We start from the raw sequence: 23,742 nt of genomic DNA on the forward strand, positions 1-23,742 counted from the left end.
AGTGAGTGGAAGCATGAAGCAGCGCACTGTCTTCAGGAGAAAACAGCAATTTGTCTGAATGGATGGAGAGGAGGATTCATGTTGCGTAGTTGAGGGAAATGAAGCTGCAGAGAGAAGTTGGTACTGGATCATGAACGACCTTAAAGCCACTTACACTGTATCGAAGCTGCAGTGTTAAGGGAAACGTGTGAGACCCTTTGAGCAGGCATCTTCACCACCCAAAGAGAATTACGGTGGCAGATTTCTGAGCTTCCTGCCTGCCCCCACCCGCGGTGGGTCCAACCTCTGACTCTCAGTGCCTTCTGAGGCCAAGCAAGCATGCAGTTCTCGGAGCTAGCCTGGCTCACCTCTGCTGCAGACACACCCTCGTTCCCTGCAGACACTCAACCACAAAGCTCTGAAATCGGGGAACAGGAACATGCCATTATAGTGACATATCATAAGGGGAGAATGGGTATGTATCTAGAATGTTCCAAAACTGAAACGACCCACCAAGAAATGCTCATTCACCAATAGGGAACTCTGCTGTTTAGAGACACTTCTCTTTCAGGTCTGTTTCAATTCAACACTGTACTATTAGCTTAAAAAACAGGAAAATGCATAGAATATTAATCTATGTTTCAGGATCACCTTGTGCAGCTGCCCAGTTTCAGGGAAGGGGTAACTAAAAACACTTCAGTTACAGTTACAGAGACAGATTAGTAATTACTTTTAAACTATAAAGAATAAACAGCTGGTACACATTTAAGATAATTTTTCACCCCCAAAAAGGAATGAATTAGATACTAGTTTTTGTATTAAAATGCTATATTCTACAACATAATTCTTTTCTTACATATCCCCCTCTGCCCCACCATCATATAGAACCTCATGTTTTCCTGCTAAGTATAGAAAATCTTCTAGGAAAAAACAGGCTGAGAGTCAGGAAATCCTTGCTGATCCTGTAATTACTGAATCTGCCACTAATTAGAACGATCTCTGCAGTTTCAGTTCATTTGAGTATCAAAGAGCCACTGCAGTGTCCTTTGAGAAGAGTGGCTTAGAGGTGACTCTTATCTCCCGGCTGCACATAAGCTCCCAGCAGTTCTGGATCATTATCTTTCCCCTTTGCTGTTTTTCTTTTAGGGAGCTTCCACAGAGAAATGCTCATTCACCAATAGGAAACACTGCTGTTTAGAGATGCAGTTTCTCAGACGCTCCCATCTGGTCATGCTCCTGCCTAGCATACACACTGTCTGCTGCATGAGCAGCACAGAAGGACCCCAATAGTTAGGGTAGGAAATTCCCCAAAGAGGCTAGATTTGGGGCTGTGTGCTCCCAGTGAGCACACATCCTGTTCTTCGTCACTACCTAACAATGATGATGACCACCCACTTTCAGTTGTACAGGACACAGAGGCAGAGACTGAGGTAGTAATGTTCAAGTGCTCAATACATAAATAATTTGCTCCAGAAACCGGAATATTCTCCATTCTCAGTTTGGAAGCCTGCAAAAATCTTTAGCCATTACTGTAATTCTCTGATTTTTCTTCTCAATTCTCTAAAATCCCCAGAGAACCCCAGGAGTCCTTAACATATTAAGATAGAGAGCGAGACTGCTGTGAAAGCTACAGTCACCAGTGTTTCAGCAAGATATTTAACCTCAAACCCTCAAGAGACTTCATTAAACCAATTCATTTAGAAATTTTGCAAGTTAGACCAATCAAAATCAGAACTGCTCTCCATGGAGAAACTCTAGGCGAATTTATGATGACTGTCGTGGAAAAATAAACTTCCTGGGAAGATAAAGACACAGGAGAAGGCAGTTTTCCTCATGTGTTAGCACAGCCCATCCCCTTCCGAGAAGCTATGCTGATTATAGGCTGTGATGGGGAAGGGTAATGAAAATTCATAATGAATGTATATTAAGTAGTAATTGCTTTATACAGAACTGTCCTTTGTCTTGGCACTAAGGGGAAAACGGTTTGTGCTGGGTATGATAAAGCTGGAGAAAGCAGAACTGAACATGATAATACATAGAAATAAAGACAAATATGTTTCATTACTTGTATGACTCAAGGCAGAAGTCTACCTTGGACTGGTGTTACAGGAACTGCTACCCTCATCATCTGATCCCTTCATCTGACCATCTTTTTTTCCAACTAAACATGGGGCATAAAAGAAGACAGTGAATAAAAGGAAAAATATCTACTGAAGATGTGTACTTCGATAAATTGTATTTAAACTAAATTGAAGCCTGAACTCAAGACTCATGTTATTCCCTTGACAGCATCCTCACAGACACATGACCTTAATTAATAAATTTCCACCAGTAAAAGAGAGTATCTCGAAGGGATTTTTACAGAAAATCTACTTGAACTGATCCTTTAAGAGATGGGGAAAAATATAGGCCCTTACGATGATATGAGACACTTGCAAGGAAGAAATAGCCAGTCAGTGGCTTGATTTTTCATTGAAGGCAACAAAATCAAGAGGTAAGAGAGGTAAAAGGGGCAACTAGATAAAACAAATAGATAAATGTCACATCTAGGAATAGTAACTGGTAGTAAATAAAACTACTTCACGCCAAGCCACATCAGTAAAATCTCATCAATGAGAAAGGATGTCTCATGGCACAGCAGGTGTAACAGGATATAGAAGTTACTGCACGAAGTTTCTTCTTCAGATAGTGTTTATAAATTTAAAGGATTCAAGTTAAAAATAAAGGAAATGCAAAGAAACCTACAGCATGTTAATTCCATGATCTGATACCTTTAGAGAAGTGATTATCAGCCTCTTCTGGAATATCACAAGGCAAATGTCAAGAATGACTAATATATCATATAAAGCAGGAAGACTTTTCCCGGTACACGGCTAGATTATGTGAAGCAAGTATTTATCCCTAAAATCTAAATTCCAAATAACTTGTGCCTTACTTACGACCTCCTTATGGTATACATTTGCCACCTGGTCAGATTTCCTCTCTAACACGGAGTTTGTTACAACAAATAGACAAAATAAGCACTGAATACTACACAATATATAAAGAATAAATACTGAAAAAAACATCACAAGCTTACCTTCATCACTCGTTGCCTGCTGCTTCACCAGAGTCATTGGGGATCTTGCGGGAGGCTTACTTAGTGGATGGCGCCAACTTTTAGCAGTTTTGGTTTCTCCCTCTATTCTCTGGTTATGGAACAAAAACGGGGGAGAAACACTCACCGTTAAAGATTTGTTTTAAGCAAAAAACTATGGTTACAATTATTTACAACAATTTAATTATGAAGAACTCCTGTACTTATTTACCTCCTTGGTAATTAGCCCTTTGTTACAGAAATTTAAATTTTTTTTAACATAAGAGAAATTTAAATCTTAAAGTCAAAAGAAGTAGAAAGCCATTCTATTAGTAATTTTATGGACAGAAGAGTCAACTAACTACCCTTCCACTTCATTTTAAAACTCTCTGCACTGCTGATCAAACCTACAATAAACTCAGCAGTTAGTAAATGCTCTTCAAAACTAATTTAAATTTAGGATTATATATTCATAACAATACAGGACCATGGCATTTGGTAACATGTGAACAAGTGGCAGGTGCTTTTCCTTCCTGTCCTCACACAGAAATCAATCTGACAAAGTAAGCCTGTACTCTTCCTTCCTTTCAAAAATGAATCACCAATTCTCTGAGGAACAAACAGAAAATCAAAAGATGTTATTTTTTTTAATTGGTACATTACTGTCATCCTGAAACCACTTAAATTTTACGTAGAATCTTTTGTCTGAGCTGTCCAAACTACATTTTCTTTTCAAATGTAGAGGAAAAAGTCATATGCATCATGACATCTTCCAGACGTAAACTACTTACAAGCTTTCTTGCTCATGCAATCCAAGGAAAAAGGCACAGAGGGGGCGAGAGGGTGGGGCAGGGTGGGGGTGGGGAGGTTAGAGAAACAGCTTGAAACTGATGAGTTTGTATCAGCAGCTCACTGCAAAGGAAAGGAGTCTCAGAAATGTCCCTGTAAGCTTAAGAACCAGTGTCCAGAAAAAGAGCAATTATGCTGACAGCTGACATCAAAACAGGATTATTAGAAAATGTGTGAGAACATTCTAATCAAAGCTTGGATCACAAAGTAATAATACCGGACGAGATTTACCTGAGGTTTACAATAGCTAAAAAATTAATGTGGGAAATTATAACTTAGTCAACAATAAGAAATACTCATTAAGCCCATGCTCTGTGCACACTGTTCTAAGAGTGAGATATAGCAGAAAAAAAATTATACCAGTCCCTGCTTTCAAGGATTGCATTACAGAGGGGGAAGGGCACAGACAATAAACAAGTGAAAAGTAAATATTTATCAGGTTCTACTAAGCAAGTATGCAACACAGAAAAATTCAAGCCAGACCAAGAACAGAAAGAGATACTAAGGTGTTATGTTATACAGGGTCAGAGAAGGCCTTCCTGACAAGAAGACATTTGAGGGGAGTCTTGAGTGCAGTGAGGGAACAATACATTTAGCCATCAAGGGAAGGAGTATTTTGGACAGCAGGAACAGCCCGTAAAGTGTGAACATATTCCAGAGAAAGTATGGAGCCCAGTTATAGACAGACAAATAGACAGACACTGTTTAAAAAATAACACTGTTTCTTGAGAAGGTTGACTAAAGCTGACTGCTACCAGCATATACATAGCATTACGCTTAATACTAAGAAACACCGGCCAAACTACGCAAAAATGACATGGGTCTGTACTGCTTAGAAGGATTGTCTGACGCCATGGTGTGAGAAAAGAACATCACACAGCTGTTTTTGAGGAGGGCAAACCAAGTCCCTCAGCCCTCAATAGCAGCACTCGCTTTCCTACGTGTCAGGCTTTATTCAGTGAAATGATAAAGATGAGGGTTTATTAAAGGCACTGAGAACTGAACTGCCTCCACTGAAAGCAAGGAAACAGAAAAGTTACTTTCAAGTTCCACTCTAGCTTAAAGAATATGACCAAATACAAACAGACATTCGACTTATTCACCATTTCAGAATCCTTGTATCTGTCCAGCGACAAATTAATCCCTGTGTGAAATTAAGTTGCAAATTTTATTTACTGGTATGTGAATACTATTTTCAAATTTCTGTTAGCCACTTTTTCAAATAAACCAGATCATATTTTTCTATTTCTCATGTTTTTCGAGAATTATTTTATGGTTCAGTAGGATGTATAATCATGCATACAAAATGATAAATATTATTGGGTGAACTTAGGAAATCATTATTTTAAAATAAAATCATTATCTTAAAAGTACCTATAAAGAGAGTTTTGCAAGCAGATGTCCTTATTTATTCTCCCTTGCTACTGAAAGATGAGAAAGGCTTGTGGTGAGCTCAAATGAGCCGCAGCAACCCAGAAGCAGGTCTGTTCAGTGGCCAGCACAATTTATCAGCTCTGACATTTGCGGCTCCCCCTACTCATCCACTTGAACCCCTTTATCAAGTTGGACAGGTCTAGAGAGGTCACCAAATTCTGACAATCACAGCACACAACTGTACCTTGGCTGCTCCACTCACAATCTTACAGTCACAGTGACAGTTTGCGCTGAAAGCTTATGATATTAACATCATACAGGAATACACAAGAAACAAGGAGGCCCTATGCAGAGTTAGAATGGGGAGGTTGGAAATCAAGAGGGATCTTGAGTTTTCCAAGAGGCAAAAGGTCTGCTTCTGGCAGTCAGCAGGACCAAAAGGGTTGGTCTGGTCTTAGGTTCGGAGCCCATGAGGAAAGAGGGGAAAGCATGACCAGGTGATTCCTAATGTTAAAATAGAGGCTGTGGGAAGCCTGGGACCCAGAGGTATTAAGCGTTGGCAGAAGGAGGTCAGAGCCCTGCAAGTGAATTGTTTCCAGCCGGGCTAATGTTGCAGGCGACAGAGCCATTCTGTATCTTGAGTGTATCCATGTCACTATCACTGTGATATCCTACTACAGTTTTCTAAGAAGGTACTATTCGGGGGAACTGGGTGCATAAGATACCATACTATTTCTTATCACTGCATATAAATCTATAATTATCTCAAAATAAAGAGTTTAATTTCAGAAAAATTTAAAAAGAAAGAAAATTAAGCTCTGACATGTGGCCAAAAGTTCCATGCTCTCTGAATTATCACCATGTGAGCCAGAGATCCCAGAAGGTTTACCTTCTGGTCATCAAAGGAAATATTACAAAGACCCATAAATATTAAATGTTATTTCCACCCTAAAGCAAGATTTTGTTGCACAGCATGATGTTTTCAGAAAAGTGCCCTGACAACACAATAAGTATGGTAAAAACTGACATTGCCACATACATTGGGGACTTTGAAGCCATTTCTCTCTCCACTGGGGACCCCTGGGACTTCCCCAGGTTCGAGGCCACTCCCGCGGCTCTCCACATCACTCTCTTCTCCCTCTGTCAAAACACCGTTACTCTCTGCCACTGAGGAGCATGACTCAGGTGACTTTGGCCATGGAAGCTTGGGTGGGTCTGATTCCTCAGATGTCACATGGTCACTAGATATGGAATTGTCAGCCTCACCAGGATTTGAAAGTGGAATACTTGCACAGGTTTCATCATTCTTAGCTTTGATTTCTTCTGTTATAGATGTGCTTAGGCAGATGTTTCCTGAGGAATAAAATAAGACTGTTACAGAATCTTATACTATGTTACTCCTGAGAATTGTTAAACTACTCTCAACTAAATTTCATCCAGCTTCCCCTCTAAATTTCCACTAAAGACCTGAGTGGGAGAGGTCACCAAAGTACCATGCAGCCTTCATAGTTGTTAAGGCGAGACCTTGGAGTCTGGCAAAATAATATACTTACTGACAAAATAAGGGATTAAAAAGAGGTTCCACTGCAGACCAGTGTCAAAAGCCAGGGCAGTAACAATAATTACCCAAAACAATAGCAATTTAAAATCTTTCTAAAAATAAGAATTTAATTCCAATACAAGCTACTGATCAAACATTTCAGCTCAGAGGATGCATCTCAAGAACACATGGAGAGCTGGGCAAGTCCAATAAAAATTCCACCCCACACTAATCCTGCGTCACACACTGACAGCTTGTGAAAGGAAAAGCACAAGCACTTCTCGTCTACAGCCTTCTCTGTGCACCCTTCCCCCTCCCTACACACACACACACACACACACACACACACACACACACACACACACACACATATCACTGCACCTATCACATAGGAGGCACCTAACCAAGTCTTCTATTAAATGCTCTGCCATGTCTCAAAACCTAAAGGTCAAAATGTAAGAAACCATGTAGCAACAGAATGAATAAAACTGGATGCCCTTGGCCTAAACCACCCAGTAATTTGTAGTTAATTAAATTCAACCCAGTGTGATTAAAAAAAACACTATGGTGAGAAACTATAAAGAAATATTTGTATGTATTGCATAGCTGTGTTCTCTGCACTGCTTGTTATTCCCTTCCCCACCTTCTTTAATTTCCATCTTCCGGGCAATCATCACAAGTCAACTCAGACATCACCTACTGCAAGAAACCTTGCCAGGCCAGCCTCCTGTCTATTTTGAGGCTTTCCTTATATTCCAGGGACACCCTAGGCCATATCTATAGTGGTACCTAGCATATATGTTTGTTTCTCTAGCTTTCCAACTAAGTATAAACTCACAGGAAAAAAAAAAGTCTATGATTTAAACTCTATAAACAGATACTTCAAGAGCAAAAAGTAATAAGAATGGAGAAGCAGCTGATGATCTGATTAATCAGGACTATCATCAGTACCGTCTTTTATTCTAAGCAGAATAGGAGCAAGAATATGGTAGGGACAACACCTAAGCTACATCTTTTAAAGGGATCACTACGACTGCCCCATGAACTGACTGCAGGGGTGACTAGAGTGGATGCTGGCAAAACAGGAAGGAAGCAGTTTCTGCAAAAGTCTAGACAAGAGCTAATGTGCCTTGAACAAGGAGGCAGGGGGGTGGCCAGATCTGAGACAGTCTCACAAGTGAAGGACACAATAGATAAGGCGAATGAGAGAAAGACGGGAATTACCAACAAGCTCGATTAGCAAAGGGACAAAATCTCCAACGAATATTAAAGAGGCAAAGCATTAAAACAGTTTCAGAGAAACAGGTTATAAAAGGGGGGGAAGCAAAGCAGTTGAGATTTACAGATGATGGGTTTAGTGCAGAGAAACAGCCAGGGGAATTTATATACCATTTCACAGGACTCTGGTTTTGTTGTTCTTCTGTAAAACTTTAATCTTTATTTTCTTCTTAAAATTAAGTCGAAAGCTAAGAATCTGCAAAGAATTACCTATAATTGGTTTTCTCTATTCTGTGTGAATTCAAGAGAAGCTTTCCAAAAATGTATATTGTAAACAGAGTTGCACCAAATAAAAATTTTCCTTTTAGAATCTTCTTTTTTATTAAACGAAATAGGCACTGATGGCTGTTTGTCTCACAATTCCATTACTCACAGCAGTGGTGCTCTTAACTTTTATAACAATCCCTTGGCCTCCTCATTGAGTTGCCCCATAACTTTTGATAGCTTATTGGTTAACCCATGTAGAAAAGTCAGATATCTGTCCTCTACAGTAAACATAGATTTCAGGCAGATCAACAACCACTTACTACTATTATGTGAAACATAATCAGCTACTTTCTCACCTGAGAGTCTGCTGTTATCTGATAAACAGTGATCCAACTGCATCTTGCTAGCAGAGGCCTCTTTTTCTGAAGGTACTTCTGTGTTCCCTAGTTTCACTGCTTCTTCTGGCTTTTCCGTGTCCTTGAGGTCATCTGGGTCTGGGTCAGGAGTGGGGCCCTCTGCCCCATCAACTGCAGCTGCAGCTGACACTTCCTCGTCCTCCTCATTCTTAAGCTTCTTAGAGTGAGAGCTAGTACACTGGAAGCTATTAACAAGAGAAGCTGTAGTCAGAACATGTTTGCAATGGACATGATAAAACATACATACAAATGTTATTTTCAGTTAGAGAAGATAAAAAGTGATGGGTTTTTAATCATTATGCAAAGATAATCTTCATGATTAATAGATCAAATTTGCAATTGAAATCTTAAGTCTTAATAATAATTTACAAAAAATTAAAATTAAAATAACTCTAAATAATTGATTATTAAACATTATTGGAAAAAATCATTGTTAAAATTATATAACAATATTAAAAGGTAGCCAAAAATTAAAAAGTGAGAAAGATGACATGGGGATAAAATCAAATAAAGCTGTTGTTAAAATTTGAGTAATTATTTACATTCCAAGGTAAACTAATGACTACATTTCTCAGAATTTCATATAATTCTGAAATATGCATGAAAATCATTAAGATTTGATGCCAAATCATCATTAGCTAAAGGAATTACGAGAGGAAGGCCAGCTGTATGTATTTAATATCTTACTTCAACGAATTATTTATTTTCAGAAATGACACCATTTTTCCTCTTCTAGTGTTTTCTAGCAAGTCACTTGATAGCTTTGTTACAGATGCCTTTTGTATATGACACATTTCTAACACTTTCATTTAGGAAGGATCAGAACTCAAACAAAATAACACATATTTCAGAGTACATACATAAACACACACACACACACACACACACACACACACACACACACACACACACACACACGAAAATGCTGTAGGAAGTCACTGTAAGACAAAGGGAGTAGCCAGTGATAACGTATGTAAATCAGCTTTGGCTGCTGCTGGGAGTAACAGTACTGGTATCATCATCACTTCTGTTGAGAACATACGCATTGGCCTGTATGAAAAAAATCTCTACATCACGAATAGCATAGTACACGTAAAATAAGATGGACGACATCTTGAGATTTCAATGAATCAGTACCTTTGTTAGATTTCCCTAGTTAGAGTATATTACTTAAGGGAGATCAGTAAACTCACTAATCAAGCCACAAAGTTGAGCATAATAAACAAGTCCCTTAAAACACTAGGCTTTCTAACAGGGTGAGTAAAGACCACTGATAATTTTAATCTGCTGAAAGGCACTTCAAATCTGTTCAGTGTCACAAATCTATGTTCACTGTCAACCCAAAAGGACCACACTTTGGTTAGTAACTAGGAGACTGGGTCATACACCTAATTAGAGTATTGTGTTTTCTGTCCACTAAAAAACAATTCTCAAGATGTTCTACTGACTGCTGAACTCAAGATTGACTACCACCTCCTCCCATGCAAACTTTTTTAGTAATGTGGATTAACACATTTACAAAAGGCAATGACGCTCTAACTCAGTGTTTCTCAACCTAAAGTTATACACTTTAAATGATGGCACAATACACACATTACACACATGCACACACATGTCATGAGTTAATAGTTACCCTTACCTCGGGGGAAGGACTACGATACGTTCTATTCTATTTTGCTTCCTAATTTTAAAATGTTGTTCCTGACCTATTATATTGATTTGAAAACTAGCAGTTTGAAAACCACTGCTGTCAACTATAGGGTGAAATAAGAACATCTGAGCTTTAATTAATACGAACTAATTCTGTGCCTCAGGTATAACTCTTATAAAATGCCTAAGTCTGACTCCATGATCTTAAGGTTCCTCCACTCACCAGCATTCTAAAATAGCAGAAAATAAATTGTCAGGGGGAAAAAAAGAGAGAGAGAGAGCCAGAAAACAAGCATCAAAAGTGTGGGCAAAGATTTAAAATTACAGTATTATTTGATTAGCAGCAAAAAACTAAAACAAGCTACAGGTCCAAATACAGGAGATTAAACAGCCATTAAAAATTATGTTGTAGCAAATCATTCCATTACATGAAAAAAAACAAAGAACTGGCCAAATTATTTATAGAGCATGGCCCCAATTTTGGAAAGGTACATAATATTATATAATAAATTAAAAATATATATGTAAAGGATATATACAGAATGTTAACACTGGTTATCTCTGGATTGTGAGGTTATGAGTGATTTGAGATTCCTTCATTATTCTTTTCTTTATTTTACAAATTTTCTCCAATGCACAAATATTACTTTAACAATCTGAAAGAAAAACAATGAGTAATATTGGAGAGTAAAAATGTAACATAAACCTGGAAAACATAAGTGCCTAAAAACGTTGCCTGAGGACCTGAGCAATGTTAACACACATCTTATTTAATGCAGCAAGATGACCATGTCAGGCCAAAAGGCTTCTGAAATGGCAGTGGCCACAGAAATGCAATGTAGATTAAGTACACAGAGACAACCATGGTACAGAAACACCACATGCTCCGCTTTGTATCTCGTGAAAGAATAAAACCCAGTGTGTATAATGCAGTAAAATATAGGCATCCCAATGAGAAAAGTAATATCCCAGGTGTTTGACAAATGAAGAAAACTATTAAAAATCCAAGGCAGTAGCAAAACGAAAAAGTTGGAAATCAAGTTACCGAAGTTGACAAAAATAAGGAGAAGAGAGCACCCCTAAGATTACTTTAAATACATTCGTGTAAGGGGTTTAGAAGTTCTAGAATTGTTCTATGTCTCATGCATTGCAACTTCAAGAATATTCTCAAGAACAATATGCATCTCTTCTTATATTCTATTTACTTATTATACTTCCAAAGAATCAAAAATATTTTGCCTCAAATTTTCAGTAAGAAATTAATTAAACATACAATGAATAAATGATGAATAAACAGAAAAGAGCAAATAAATAGTCTTCGAGAACATTATGTTCAAGGACCCATTTTAACTGGGTAAATCCAGGTGCGGGGGTGGGGCGGGGGCAGAGTCATTACCTCCTGGATGCTTTTCTTACTTTCCTCCTCCTCTGCAGCCATGCTTTTACTTCAGGGGTGGATTCTGGTGTAGGCTTCGTGTGATCAATGGTGTATATATCCTTTCCTTGCTTCCAAAGCTGATATCTATCTGGCTGAAATTTCCTCACGAAGATATCCATTGAAATTTTCACCATGTCTTTCCTGCAGGTGCACTGAAACACAATGGGGTTGGAGTATTTTAAACATTTCGCTGACTACATAAAGTCACACTGAGTTGTTCTCTGAATGTACCATACAGGAATACTTAGTCACTACATAATTGAGGATAATGTTTTACATTTTCAAGCATTCAGTGTAAACTCAATTTCTTCTGAATGGAGGTGACAACCTGTATATTCACATCTATAAACAGTAGAATAAGATGTTAAAAGACACTGTAGAGTTCACAGGGAACTGAGTACCAAGAATAACTGAAAGGAAAGAGCACACTTGAAAGCAGGTCTGCAACAGAAGGGCCACCCACCCATCACCAGAACGCATCAGTGAGCTCAACACTGAAAGGTTTGTAAAACTGAGAACTTAGGTTGGCTATGAATAAAAGTAGCCAATAAATGCATGGTTAAAATAATTTAATTAATAGGTTAAGATGAATTTTCTCCAAGACGTTTTTTAATCACATTAATGTTTACTTACAAATATATTCTCACAAAGTAACCAAAAGTTAGGAGCAAACAGTCTCTTCTACATCATATCACATAAAACACCCACCCCATTACCCCTACAATCATATCCACTAGGAAGGAATAGTGTTAAGGTAAGAAGTTTAAAGAAAAGATTATTGTGAATCCAGTAGAACTTTGATTCTCATGAATACAAGTTAGCAGACATACCTTATAAAGCAAGTTTCCTTAAGGACTTCACACAGGTTAAATTGTGTCTAGGTTAATACCCCATGCCACAGGGCAGATATAATTCAAACAGCCAAAAAGAGATAGTCTCAAAGATGTAACTAACAGACCTTAACAATCCCAACAGACTGACTGGTTGACTCAACAACAGCCTTGAAATAACTCAATATTTTGGCAATACAGTTATCATTTCCACACAAATAATTAAAAATTTCTTAATAATCTCCAGCCCAAAATGTCCTTTCATAGAGTTCCAATCTTGACTTGAAAGTTCAGGAAAAAGAGAAACAAAGTTTAGGAAAGAGCTAACAGTCAATACGCCTAAAACCAACTTCTTCAACTGCAAACAAAAATTCTGTTGTTATCAAGGATATGACAATCCTTCTACTCGCCCATATTCACAATCAACATTTTCTCATCCCTCCCCCTTCCACCCCGAGAAGCAGTCTGTCATCATCTCCAATTAGCTCTTCCTCTACCTGCATGAATCCTTCTACCAGGAACCTTCCAACCTCAAAGTCAGATGCTGAAACTTAGCATAACAAAGCTAATTTCCCTGCCTTCAGTCTCTCCCTAGCCCCAATCATCCTTACACTCGTCACTTTAATCTCCTTCAAGTATCTCATCATCTTTCCTTTCTGTGTTCAATAAGGTGTAATACTCTGCTCTGTCTTTAAAATAAAGTCTCAACTCCTGAGCCCTCCATTCAAGGGCTCTAAGCTTTGACTCCACTAGTGAGATTTCCAGGTTTCTTCCCCATTGTAAGACAGCATGAATATTCCTCTTCAACCCAAGGAGCAGAGTCACCATGTGCTTCCTTACCTCAGTACTTCTGTTCCTACCACAGTGCCTTCCTGCTCACCATTCTGCTATCCAAATTCATACTCAACACTGAATGCAAATTGTACCAATTACTCTTCCGGCTGCAGTACTATTTATCTACACTGCTTTCTATTATTACTCAAGTACGGCAAACCTCATTTTATTGCACTTTGCTTTACTGTGCTTTGCAGATAAAGTGCTTTTTACAAACTGAAGGTCTGTGGCAACCCTGCGTCAAACAAGTCTATCAATTTTTCCAACAGCATTTGCTCACTTCGTGTCTCTGTGCCATATTTTGTTAATTCTCACAGTATTTCAAACATTTTCATTATTATGGTGATCTGAGATCAGTGATCTTTGATGTTACTATTGCGAAAAGATTACAATCTGTTGAAGGCTCAGATGACGGTTAGCATTTCTTAGCAATAACGCATTTTCTAATGAAGGTATGTATATTGGTTTTTGAGACAGTGTTACTGCACATAACAGACTACAGTATAGTGTAGACATAACTTTGATCTGCACTGGGAAACCAAATAATCTGTGTGACCCACTTTATTGAGGGGGACTGGATCTGAACCCAGAATATCTCTGGGGCATGCCTGTACAGAGAGAGTTCTAAGTCGTTTTTACCACAATTATCTTGGCTTAGAAACATGGGAAATGAGGATCCTGAGAAAGTTAAGATATTTTTATTTAAGATGCAATCTTTCACTAAAGGAAGAAATTAAGTTTAACTTATCAGCAGAGAATTTCTCACATTGTTGCTAATATTTGCTTCATAGAAAAAGGAGTGAAAATATAGACACTACAAGTTTCCATGGAGTGGAAGAATTTTATCTTACACATTTTAATTTCTCAGTCCTCTCTCCTAGAAGCCTTGACTTTTGTATATGTACAGTAAGATCCACCACTCACCTGATTGCTTGATTCAATATAAAAATATACATCTTAAGGGGAGAGTATAGCTCAAGTGGTAGAGCACACGCTTAGCATGCACAAGGACATTGGTTCAATCCTCAGTACCTCCTCTAAAAGTACACAAATCTAATTACCTCCCCTCTGCCAAAATAAAGTCACTAAGTAATACAATAATAAATTTTAAAAAAAATTTATATACACACACACACACACACATATACATGTCTTACCTTCAAAAGTTAAATATTCAGAAACAGAGTCACAAAATACCCAAAATAATACAAGGGGAAAATATCAGAGTCAAAAATAGTTGCAGTAAACTTCAACAGCACAGACAAAATCTACTTTCATTAGTACTGACAAATGATAACACTCATCTAAACCCCTCAAGATTAAATAAGACCATTTAATAGAATGTGCTACCTAACTTTATCAGTAGGCAAGGAAGACAGCAATAGTCCCATTTAGAAATAAAGAAACTTACAGACTACATCTTACCACAAAAAGCAATAATCAATGATAGCTAAGTCTTTTCAAGCAGACTATTTTGGATACAAATTCAAAACACTGATATAAATGGCTTGTCTTTCTGTTTCTTTTAAGAACATATGTATTAACTATGTAATATGTAATGTATATAATGCTAAGTCTGAATTTAAAGAGAATTGTCAGGAGTCTGTATGCACTGAAATCTTCCATATTTCACTACCTTGAGACTTGCTACACAGAACCATGATTATTTGTTCCTGCCTCCCAGGAAGTCAAATTCATGCTCTCCATTATTTATACTGAAAACCAGCAGTCGAATTTCAAGATGGAAATGTTTTTAAAAATCAGCAACTTTCTAAAACAGCAAATACTAAGTTAGTCATTTGAATTGTAGAATTGGAAATTTCATACGGCCACAATATACGACTAATAAAATAAATTGATACTTAACAAAAACCCTAAACTGAAGTATTACTTTAACATATCTTCTTTGTGACGCACAGGATAGCTAATTATGGTGCAGAAAAGCTTTCATATGCAAAAGTCTGATAAGGAAGGCTTTGAAGGCAAAAATGTGTGAAATTATTCTGCTTTTCAGTCTATTTATAGCAATTAAATGATAATTAGGAAGGAACTAAGGAAAGAAGAGCTTAAAATGGAAAACAAGCCTAGTAGCCACTTGAAGTGGCTGTTACCTGTTAAACTGTATCCCCACCTTAGCCCCTAAAAGGCGTATTGAAGTGCCAACCCCAGTACATCAGAACGTAGGCCTTAGCTGGAAACAGGGTTATGGCACAAGTAATTACATAAGGTCCTACTGGAGTACGGTGGGCCCTTCACCCAAGAGGACTGGTGCCCTTATCAGAAAAGAGGAGACAGACACACAAGCGAAAGAGCCCTGTGAAGATGGAGGCATGGACTGGAGTTCTGCATTTACAAGGCAAGGGCCACCAAGGATTAACTCCACCACCAGGAAGAGGCAAGGAAGGACCTCAGAGGGAGGACAGACATGCAGGCAGCTTAATTTTGGACTTCGAGCCTCCAAAACTGAGACAATAAATTTCTGTTGCTTTAAGCCATCCAGTTTCTGGCTTTGTTACAGCAATCCTAGGAAACCGATACAGCCCTAGCAAACTAATACAAATTTTTGGAACTAGGAAGTGTAGCACTGCTGTAACAAACACCTAAAAAATGTGCAAATGGCTTTGAGGAGAACAGAGAAAGCTATCATCGCAAACAATATATTTAAAATGAAGAACAGAATGTTGCTATATACATATGAAAGTTAAAAGGCGCTTCTGGTGAGGTCTCAGATGGAAATGAAAAGCATGGTACTGGACACTGGAGGCAAGGTGACCCCCATTATGAAAAGTGGCAGAACTGTATTCTTCTGTTGGGTGGAAGGTAGAACTTACAAGTGACAAACTTGGATAGGGAGCTAAGATTCCGAATGAAAGTATGGAATGTGCAGCCTTGTTTTTCTTTTCTGCTTGGTGTAAGATAGGAAAGGGAAGAAATGAACTATGCAAGGTATTGCTAAGCTAAAAGGAAAATTCTACCACCTAGATGGTAGAATGCCTACCCACACAGCGTGCCCTGGAGACTGGGCCAGTGGTTTGGCTGAACAAACATTGCTAATGAGATTAGATGTGTGATTCATGGATCAAATCAACCATCTCAGCAGAAGCCAGGAATGGAGATGAGATTATCCAGTAAAGACATGTGGATGATCTTGTCATTTGATGGAATGAATACCCCTGAGTTGCACAAAAGACCAATTAAGTTTTGAGATACCAGCAGAAATGTTGCCAGTCTGGACTAAAAGGGACGGAGATGGGATGAAATTAAAGAAGGATGACTCCAAGAACAAATCACAATGATGAGGACTGAGCCAACATCCCCTGTAACATTTGTTACAGTAGCCCTAACAAACTAATACATAGGAGGTACAGGAAGATGCTGTCATATATTAAAGACATATTAATGGAAATATTCAAACAACGAGAAAATACATTCATGTTAAATTTTTCTCAACAATACAAACCCACCAACATTACTATCTAATCAATAGTATAAAAGATAATATGCAAAAATAACAGTACTCTTCTAAAGTTCTATTTGGGATTATAATGCCTTAGAATATGAGGAAAAGAAAGCATGACACCAGTTTGTCAAGTAACTACAAGACCCATGATACAGCATAATGTGGCGTGTTAAAAAATGTGGATTCAAACCCCAGTTTCACCACTAACCAGCTTGATCAAGTGACCTTGATCAAGTTATTAAACCTCTCTGTGCCTCAGTTTCCTTGTTTAAAAAAACTGAGCATAACAATGGTATCTATGTCAAAGCGCTGATACAAGGATTAAATTTTCTGTATTTGTAAAACCCTTAGACTGCTATAAATGTTACTATGTGTCTATTTTTTAAATAGGATAAGCCTTATACGAACTGCCTTGAAGTCTGACTTTAGACTCTAAGGTCTGACTACAAGAAAATAGAGGTTCCTGGTGTTATTAAATTTTGCCTTACTAGGAAAGTTGAAGCAACTGAGGAAATAAGAATCAGGCTACCGTGTCTAACAAATGATCTTAAGAGTGAAGCAAAAGAGCACAGAGGTTTTGAAGAATCAAGAGCAACTACGGACTTGTAGGGGATTGAGAGATAATTAAGAGGACCCAGTGCGGTATACATCCAGCTCCTGGTTGGGTCCTTGGCTTCCCCTCTTGAAAAAAACAATAGAAACTGAAGGCCCAGTAGAAACCAGGCATTTATGAGGGAAAATATCATGATGCAAATGAATCCTGCCAGGTAGGATACTGCAAAGTAGATTAAGATGAGAGTTGTGGGGGGACTCATGTGATTTCTCTATTGCATTCCCCAAAAAAGGGCCTCTTAACAGTGTAAGAGCTTGATACTAGATGGCTACATGTATGTAGCTTCAAGGGACATGAGATACTATCCACTTTAATCCCAGAATGTAAAAGTAATTTTCTGTACATATAGGGGGAAATGTTCTCCTTTTTTTAGATACAAAATTCCAATGAATGTCAACCATAGTTTATCATAGCCCAAAGAGGATGTTAAAATTTCCTATAAATTATTAATTTTACAACAATTATAAAAATGGACCAATGCATAGGATGAATCAGATTTACCGAACAGGACAATCAAAAAGAGGAGAGGAGCCAATGATGGCAGAATCTTATTTGGAAGATATTTAAGTGTCCAATGAAGCATATACTGCTATTTGCTGTTGAAAAATAATCAGTGTGTCTTTAAACCTAAGAACACTATAAGATACAGTTCTTAATAAAAACCATGGTAACTGTACTTAACAATAAAAATGACACATATTTTAAAAACACAAGCAACATATTATTTCCTATTTCCTTCAAAAATTCAAATCAATAATTGGAAAAGTTTTGTTTTTTATCAAAATTTAGTTACCCCTACAAAATTACTGTTTTTGAAGGTTACTGGTTAATTATCTTCAAGGCACAACCAAATTACATTAGATCAGTAATACAGTAAAAAGAAGCATCCATTTCCTATTCAACACATAGCAAAACTGTCTTACTCTCCAAATATATAAGCTATGAAAATATGGGACTATGTATCAAATGGGAAGATGCCAACCGATCAATGGACTCACATTCATTTGCTTTGAGAGTCCCAAAGTTTGTATGTCACAAGTTGCCTTGTGAAAGAGTATCTCATAAAGAAAGAACAAAGGGAAAAGAAACAATCTCCATCTCATTGTTATCTAACAACACACTTTAGCTATGACAATAAGAATTAAGAAGAATGTGTTATTAGACGCAATAATGAGACACAATTATTCATTACTGTTTACTCCAAGTAGTAACAAAGATACTGCAAAGTATTAGGTATAGCAACCTCTTACTTAACCAAGAATGTGACTGATGGTGATAACCAATTGGAGCCAAAATCAGTAACTAGCCCAGAAATATAACTAAATTTTAAACCATCAAACTATCATCTATAGTAACATAGATAATTTATCACTTAGGAAGTTCAAATACCTCATTAAAAAAAAAGGTTCAGATAATTCTCAGGGTAGAGCATCAAGAGAAATCTTGAACTACATAATGGGGTATTAAGCTGACAAGTCTATGATGAGTCTTTCTTAACCATATTTTTTGACCAGCTGATCTATAATTTACTGTTTATTCTTCTCTTTCATTCCTTTCTGTTCTTTAAACCTTTTATCTGTTTTCAACTTAGTCATGTCTGAAGACTAAAAGCTCTTCGTTCTCTCCACATGTAAAAAATAACCTGCTTGTAAATGTGTTTGCATTAAAACAAATTAAGTTACTATCAATCTACTAGTACCCCTGAATATTCATCTTTATCTCAGAACTATGTAAACAGACACTCAATCAACATAAATGATGTGGGTTTCCATTGTATCATACCAAACCTACAGGAGAGAAAGGCCCAGTTCTGGAAAACTGCCATACTGTTATCTCATATTAAATTTGCAAAATTCCAGACTTTTTCTGGTACTCTTATGCTTAGTTATTTCTCATTTCATATATGAATGGGGAACAATATTGAACAAATACACTCAAAATTTTAAGATAGTATTTCTGATCAATATTTTCTGGCGTTATGTTCCAATGGAGAAGCCACTCAATTTTTATGGAATTTAATTCCATCAATTATTTTAACAGAAACATGGCCTAATTTTAACATTTGCTAAGAAACAATAAATAAAAACAATTTTAGAAAATGGATGCATTATGCAGTCAGTGAGGCCACCCTCTATTGATAAGAAATTATTCTATCTGTAGACGTATTTAACCTGATGAGATGCCACATAAATTTTTGAAGGAATTTTTGTTCTTCACATGTTTACCATATAATTAAGAACGAATAAAAGTAGGAGTTGGGGATATAGCTCAGGGGTAGAGTATGTGCTTAGTATGCACAAGGTCCTAGGTTCAATCCCCAGTAGCTTTGTTAAAAAAAATTAATAAAAATATTTAATGTGCTGATTAACTGTAAAAATGTAAAGGAATCTATTTATATTGAAATTACTTCAAATAAATTCCAAAACATGAGTGGAATAGTGTACTTCTGTAGTCCATTCATTCTAATATCTTCTCATTGGCAGTTACAAATCTGAACAGAATTTCTTCCTCTTTGGACACTCCAAACAGACCAGTATTTCTTAGCAGGCTCAAAACTAAGAAGTGTACATTAGAAAAGGGGGAATTCAGAATCCGTACAATCAATGGAGGTGAATCTAATATACACCATACTGAGCTAAAGAAACCAGGCATTTAAAAAGTCCACAATTGTGGTTATTCCACCAGGTTAATGATTATGACTATGTTTACTATGATTAATAAGCAGTAGCCACACTGCTCTATCTGCCTGTTGAACCTTGAACTGACCACAGTTCTTCTACTTCCTAGCTGAGTAAACTGGGTAAGCCTTGAGCTCTGAGTCAGCTCCCTCATGTAAACATGCTTTCCTGGCTCTCTCACCGAGGCTCAAAAATTATGAAATGTATAAATGTATTTGATCTGATGAGCTCTTTAAATGTGATTATTTTTATGATCCCAGCTTATGATTATGATCCCTCCAGCCCTCTTCCCTTCAAAAAACTAAAGTAAACCTAAAACACTGTTGTAAAGCAATGTAATGTCATAACATTTCAGTCTGGACTCAAATACTTCTTTCTACAGAACTGATTTTCAAAGATGGTAGAGACATGTGATTCTTCAAATAACTAACCAAAAGATATTTAAAAAGTGCATGAAATTAAGGTAAGAGTAGAAAAGAAAATGCCCCATTTCCTACCAGTTTCTACCTAAGGAACACACTGAGGCACCCATCACTGTACACCCCCTTCTCCCCTTAGTCCCACGTAATATCCATTACAACGCTGACTTATTTCACCTGTGTACCTATTCAGTCATTGATGTACATGTACCCTCTTCACAAATAATTTTGGGAGGAAATTATTATAATTACCTTAATAATTCATGAGTATTATTTTAATATAAGAAAGAAAGTTTTTAAATATTTGGAACTAATTAAAGTGAAAAATAATATCTGAACAGCACTTTGATTTCCTGGTTACATTTCATATAATATTAGTCAAAGACAAGTAACAGGCTCTTTCACCAGATCACATGAAAACAAACTGTGTAATTACATTTATACTGACTGAGCAGGAAGAGAAAAGAAATACAATTCTAAGATCAATATTAATCAACAAAGTCAGTATATAAAGAGTGCAAAGGCCATTTCCTTTGTCCTTATATCCATTAACGAAGCAAGTTCTTCAGGAGGCCTAAACATCCCGTGTTTTCCCCGAGACCACTCTGCAGAGCTCACATAACCCTGGTGTTGTCAAGGTGCACAAAACATTTAAAGGCTCTGGGTATCCAAGAATACACACTTAGAGAAAATTTCTAAATGTTCTGTTCTCAGAGAAATGAAGAAGTAGCTTTAAAAGACCACTAACGGCCAAAAAGATAATCATAGTCATAAAAAGAAAATATTACACCAGAACTAAATTTCTTGTTCTCATTTGAATAAATCATCATTGTGAATTGTTTTAGATACTTTTGCTATATCTGGCCTTCCCTTTCCATTCTATCTTAAACCATGAAAGTATATACTGTGTCTATCTTTCTGAGAAGTACACTCTAGGTGTCTAGTGAATTAGAGGCCCTTAAAAATACTTTTTTTAATAAGTAAATTTTTTAAACATATGAAGAAACAGGCTCAGAGAATTTAAGTTAATTTGCCCAAGGTCACACCGCTAACTAATATAGTCCTTACCAGATTCAAATCCAGAACAATGCCCATACTCTTAACCATTCCTCTGTGGACATTTCAAAAACAAACCATATTTAATTGAACATATTTTAAATGGTTTTTAATTTAAATGTGGGCAATATTTTTATACTCCAAACTTGTTTTTCTATGACCCATAACCAAGTTAAAATTGTAGTTAAGAACAAATGCCTGGGTCTCATTATTTTTGCTTTTTATGCTGACATCATGCTGTGTTGACAGAGTCTATCCAGTCTAGCTAACAACTTTCCAAAATATCTTTCCTCTGCTCCCCTACTTTTAATAGGTTCAGATTAATTTCTTCCGAATATTTTCAGGCTTCACCATGCCAGGATATGTCTCCCTTATAAAGTAAGGCAATTATAAAGCAATTTAAAGTATGGGACTAGAAACTCTATCTTTCTGACCCATGGGAACACTGCTCAAACAGACAAAGAAAAACTATGCAAAAAGAAGGGGAATGGATTCAAATAGCTTGCTCCAGGGGTCTCTAAAAAATTCTGTAGGAATTATTTTTAGAATTTCTGCTTCTCAACACTTACCTGAATATCTGATAGAAAGGTTATGGAACTTCAGAGTTACAGATATTATACAACCCACTCCCACAGTGCCATGTAAAACACAGCGTGAAACTAAACTCTTTAGTACTGGGGAACAGATGAAGTTATTTTGTTCTGAATTCATGTGTTGCATGTCACATTTTATATGGGTGATAAAGTTGGGCAAGATCAGATAAAAATAGGGCTCTGCAGAATTTGGGGGAGTCTAAGTGTTTTATGAATATAAATATTTGATCCTAAGAGTCTAGAAGATCATGTATGAGAGGGCTGACAGAAATGGCATACAAGTATACAACATATAATCTTTTTCCTATGATGCTCAGATATATTGACTTTTGAGAGTCTCTCTGATATTCTGTAATGATTAATTGGACACAAATAGAAGTTCATCCTTCACTTGGAATGAACCTTAGGAAATAAATCATATGCCCCAATCATCAGAATTCATAGATGAGAAAATGAGGCACAAAACCACTAAATGACTTGCTGGATGACACAAGGATAGTGAATGGGAAACAAAGGTTCCAGAGATGCAACTCAGTATCTTACCTACCAGCATCTCTGGGATTTTCAATTTCCAATTCACTGAGCATCCACTAAGTACATAGGAACATGCCAAGTAATTCAAGGGGCTGAACACAGAACTAGCCATCCCTTAGGTTTCACAATAGAAATGTGTGATGTTCACCTCTTCACTTCTGCGGAATTGGAGATGAAGGCAACATCCTCGAACCCTCATCCATCTTTTTTGCACAGTTCAAACACAAATATCAATGTAGCAAATACTGTTAGTAAAGAAATAGTTTTTCTAAAGGGGAAGAGGGAGGAACAAATGAGGGGAAAAATTAACAAAATGGTAACGTATGCATGATGCAACCCCTAGAACAGAAGTTCGGGATCCATGGGGGATTGCTTCCAGGACAGCCCTCAGATACCAAAATCTGCAGATGCTCAAGCCTCTTGTATAAAATGGTGTAGTATTTGCATTTAACTAATGTATACCCTGCCACATACTTTAAATTATCTGTAGAATACTTGTAATACCTAACACAACATAGATGCCCCGGGAATAATCATAAATACAATGAAAATGCTACATAAAGAGCTGTCAAAGAGGGCGGCAAATTCAAGTTCTACTTTTTGGAACTTTCTGGATTTTTTTCCCTAATATTTTCAATCAACAGTTAAACCCATGGATGCAGAACCCAAGGATTTGGAGAGCTGACTATATATACCAAGGATGCTTCTGTTTGGGAGAAACATAACTTGTTACTTTTCAAATAAATTCTAGGTTACCATATTTTTAAATCCTGTATGTTATACTGAACTTTTAATACATTTTAGGGAAAATGAAACCTTTATTTATTTAACAGTCATGTCATAAACAATATTCGACACTCAGTGCACTCTGATCACATGTCTCTTGCCATCTAAAAACTCTCTGGCACATTCTCAAAC

The 23,742-nt window shown here is 37.1% G+C and overlaps 1 protein-coding gene across 5 annotated transcripts in view; it reads right to left on the minus strand.

The window, feature by feature from the left end:
- The window catches only part of KDM4C (lysine demethylase 4C), a 360,744-nt gene that overhangs the window by 145,186 nt on the left and 191,816 nt on the right, over window positions 1-23,742 (minus strand). For 4 of the 5 annotated variants that reach the window (XM_074361598.1, XM_074361600.1, XM_074361599.1 and 1 more), the window contains 4 exons: window positions 11,766-11,959; window positions 8,660-8,904; window positions 6,318-6,631; window positions 3,059-3,167 (listed from right to left, as the gene is read on the minus strand). In XM_074361598.1, the coding sequence (XP_074217699.1) occupies window positions 3,059-3,167; window positions 6,318-6,631; window positions 8,660-8,904; window positions 11,766-11,959 (862 nt within the window). Of the gene's footprint in view, window positions 1-3,058; window positions 3,168-6,317; window positions 6,632-8,659; window positions 8,905-9,406; window positions 9,589-11,765; window positions 11,960-23,742 lie in introns of those variants that run through there. The other variant, XM_045520894.2, reaches the window with a different exon arrangement.

This window comes from Camelus bactrianus, chromosome 4, assembly GCF_048773025.1.
Source record: "Camelus bactrianus isolate YW-2024 breed Bactrian camel chromosome 4, ASM4877302v1, whole genome shotgun sequence".
In the NCBI taxonomy this organism is placed as follows: domain Eukaryota; kingdom Metazoa; phylum Chordata; class Mammalia; order Artiodactyla; family Camelidae; genus Camelus; species Camelus bactrianus.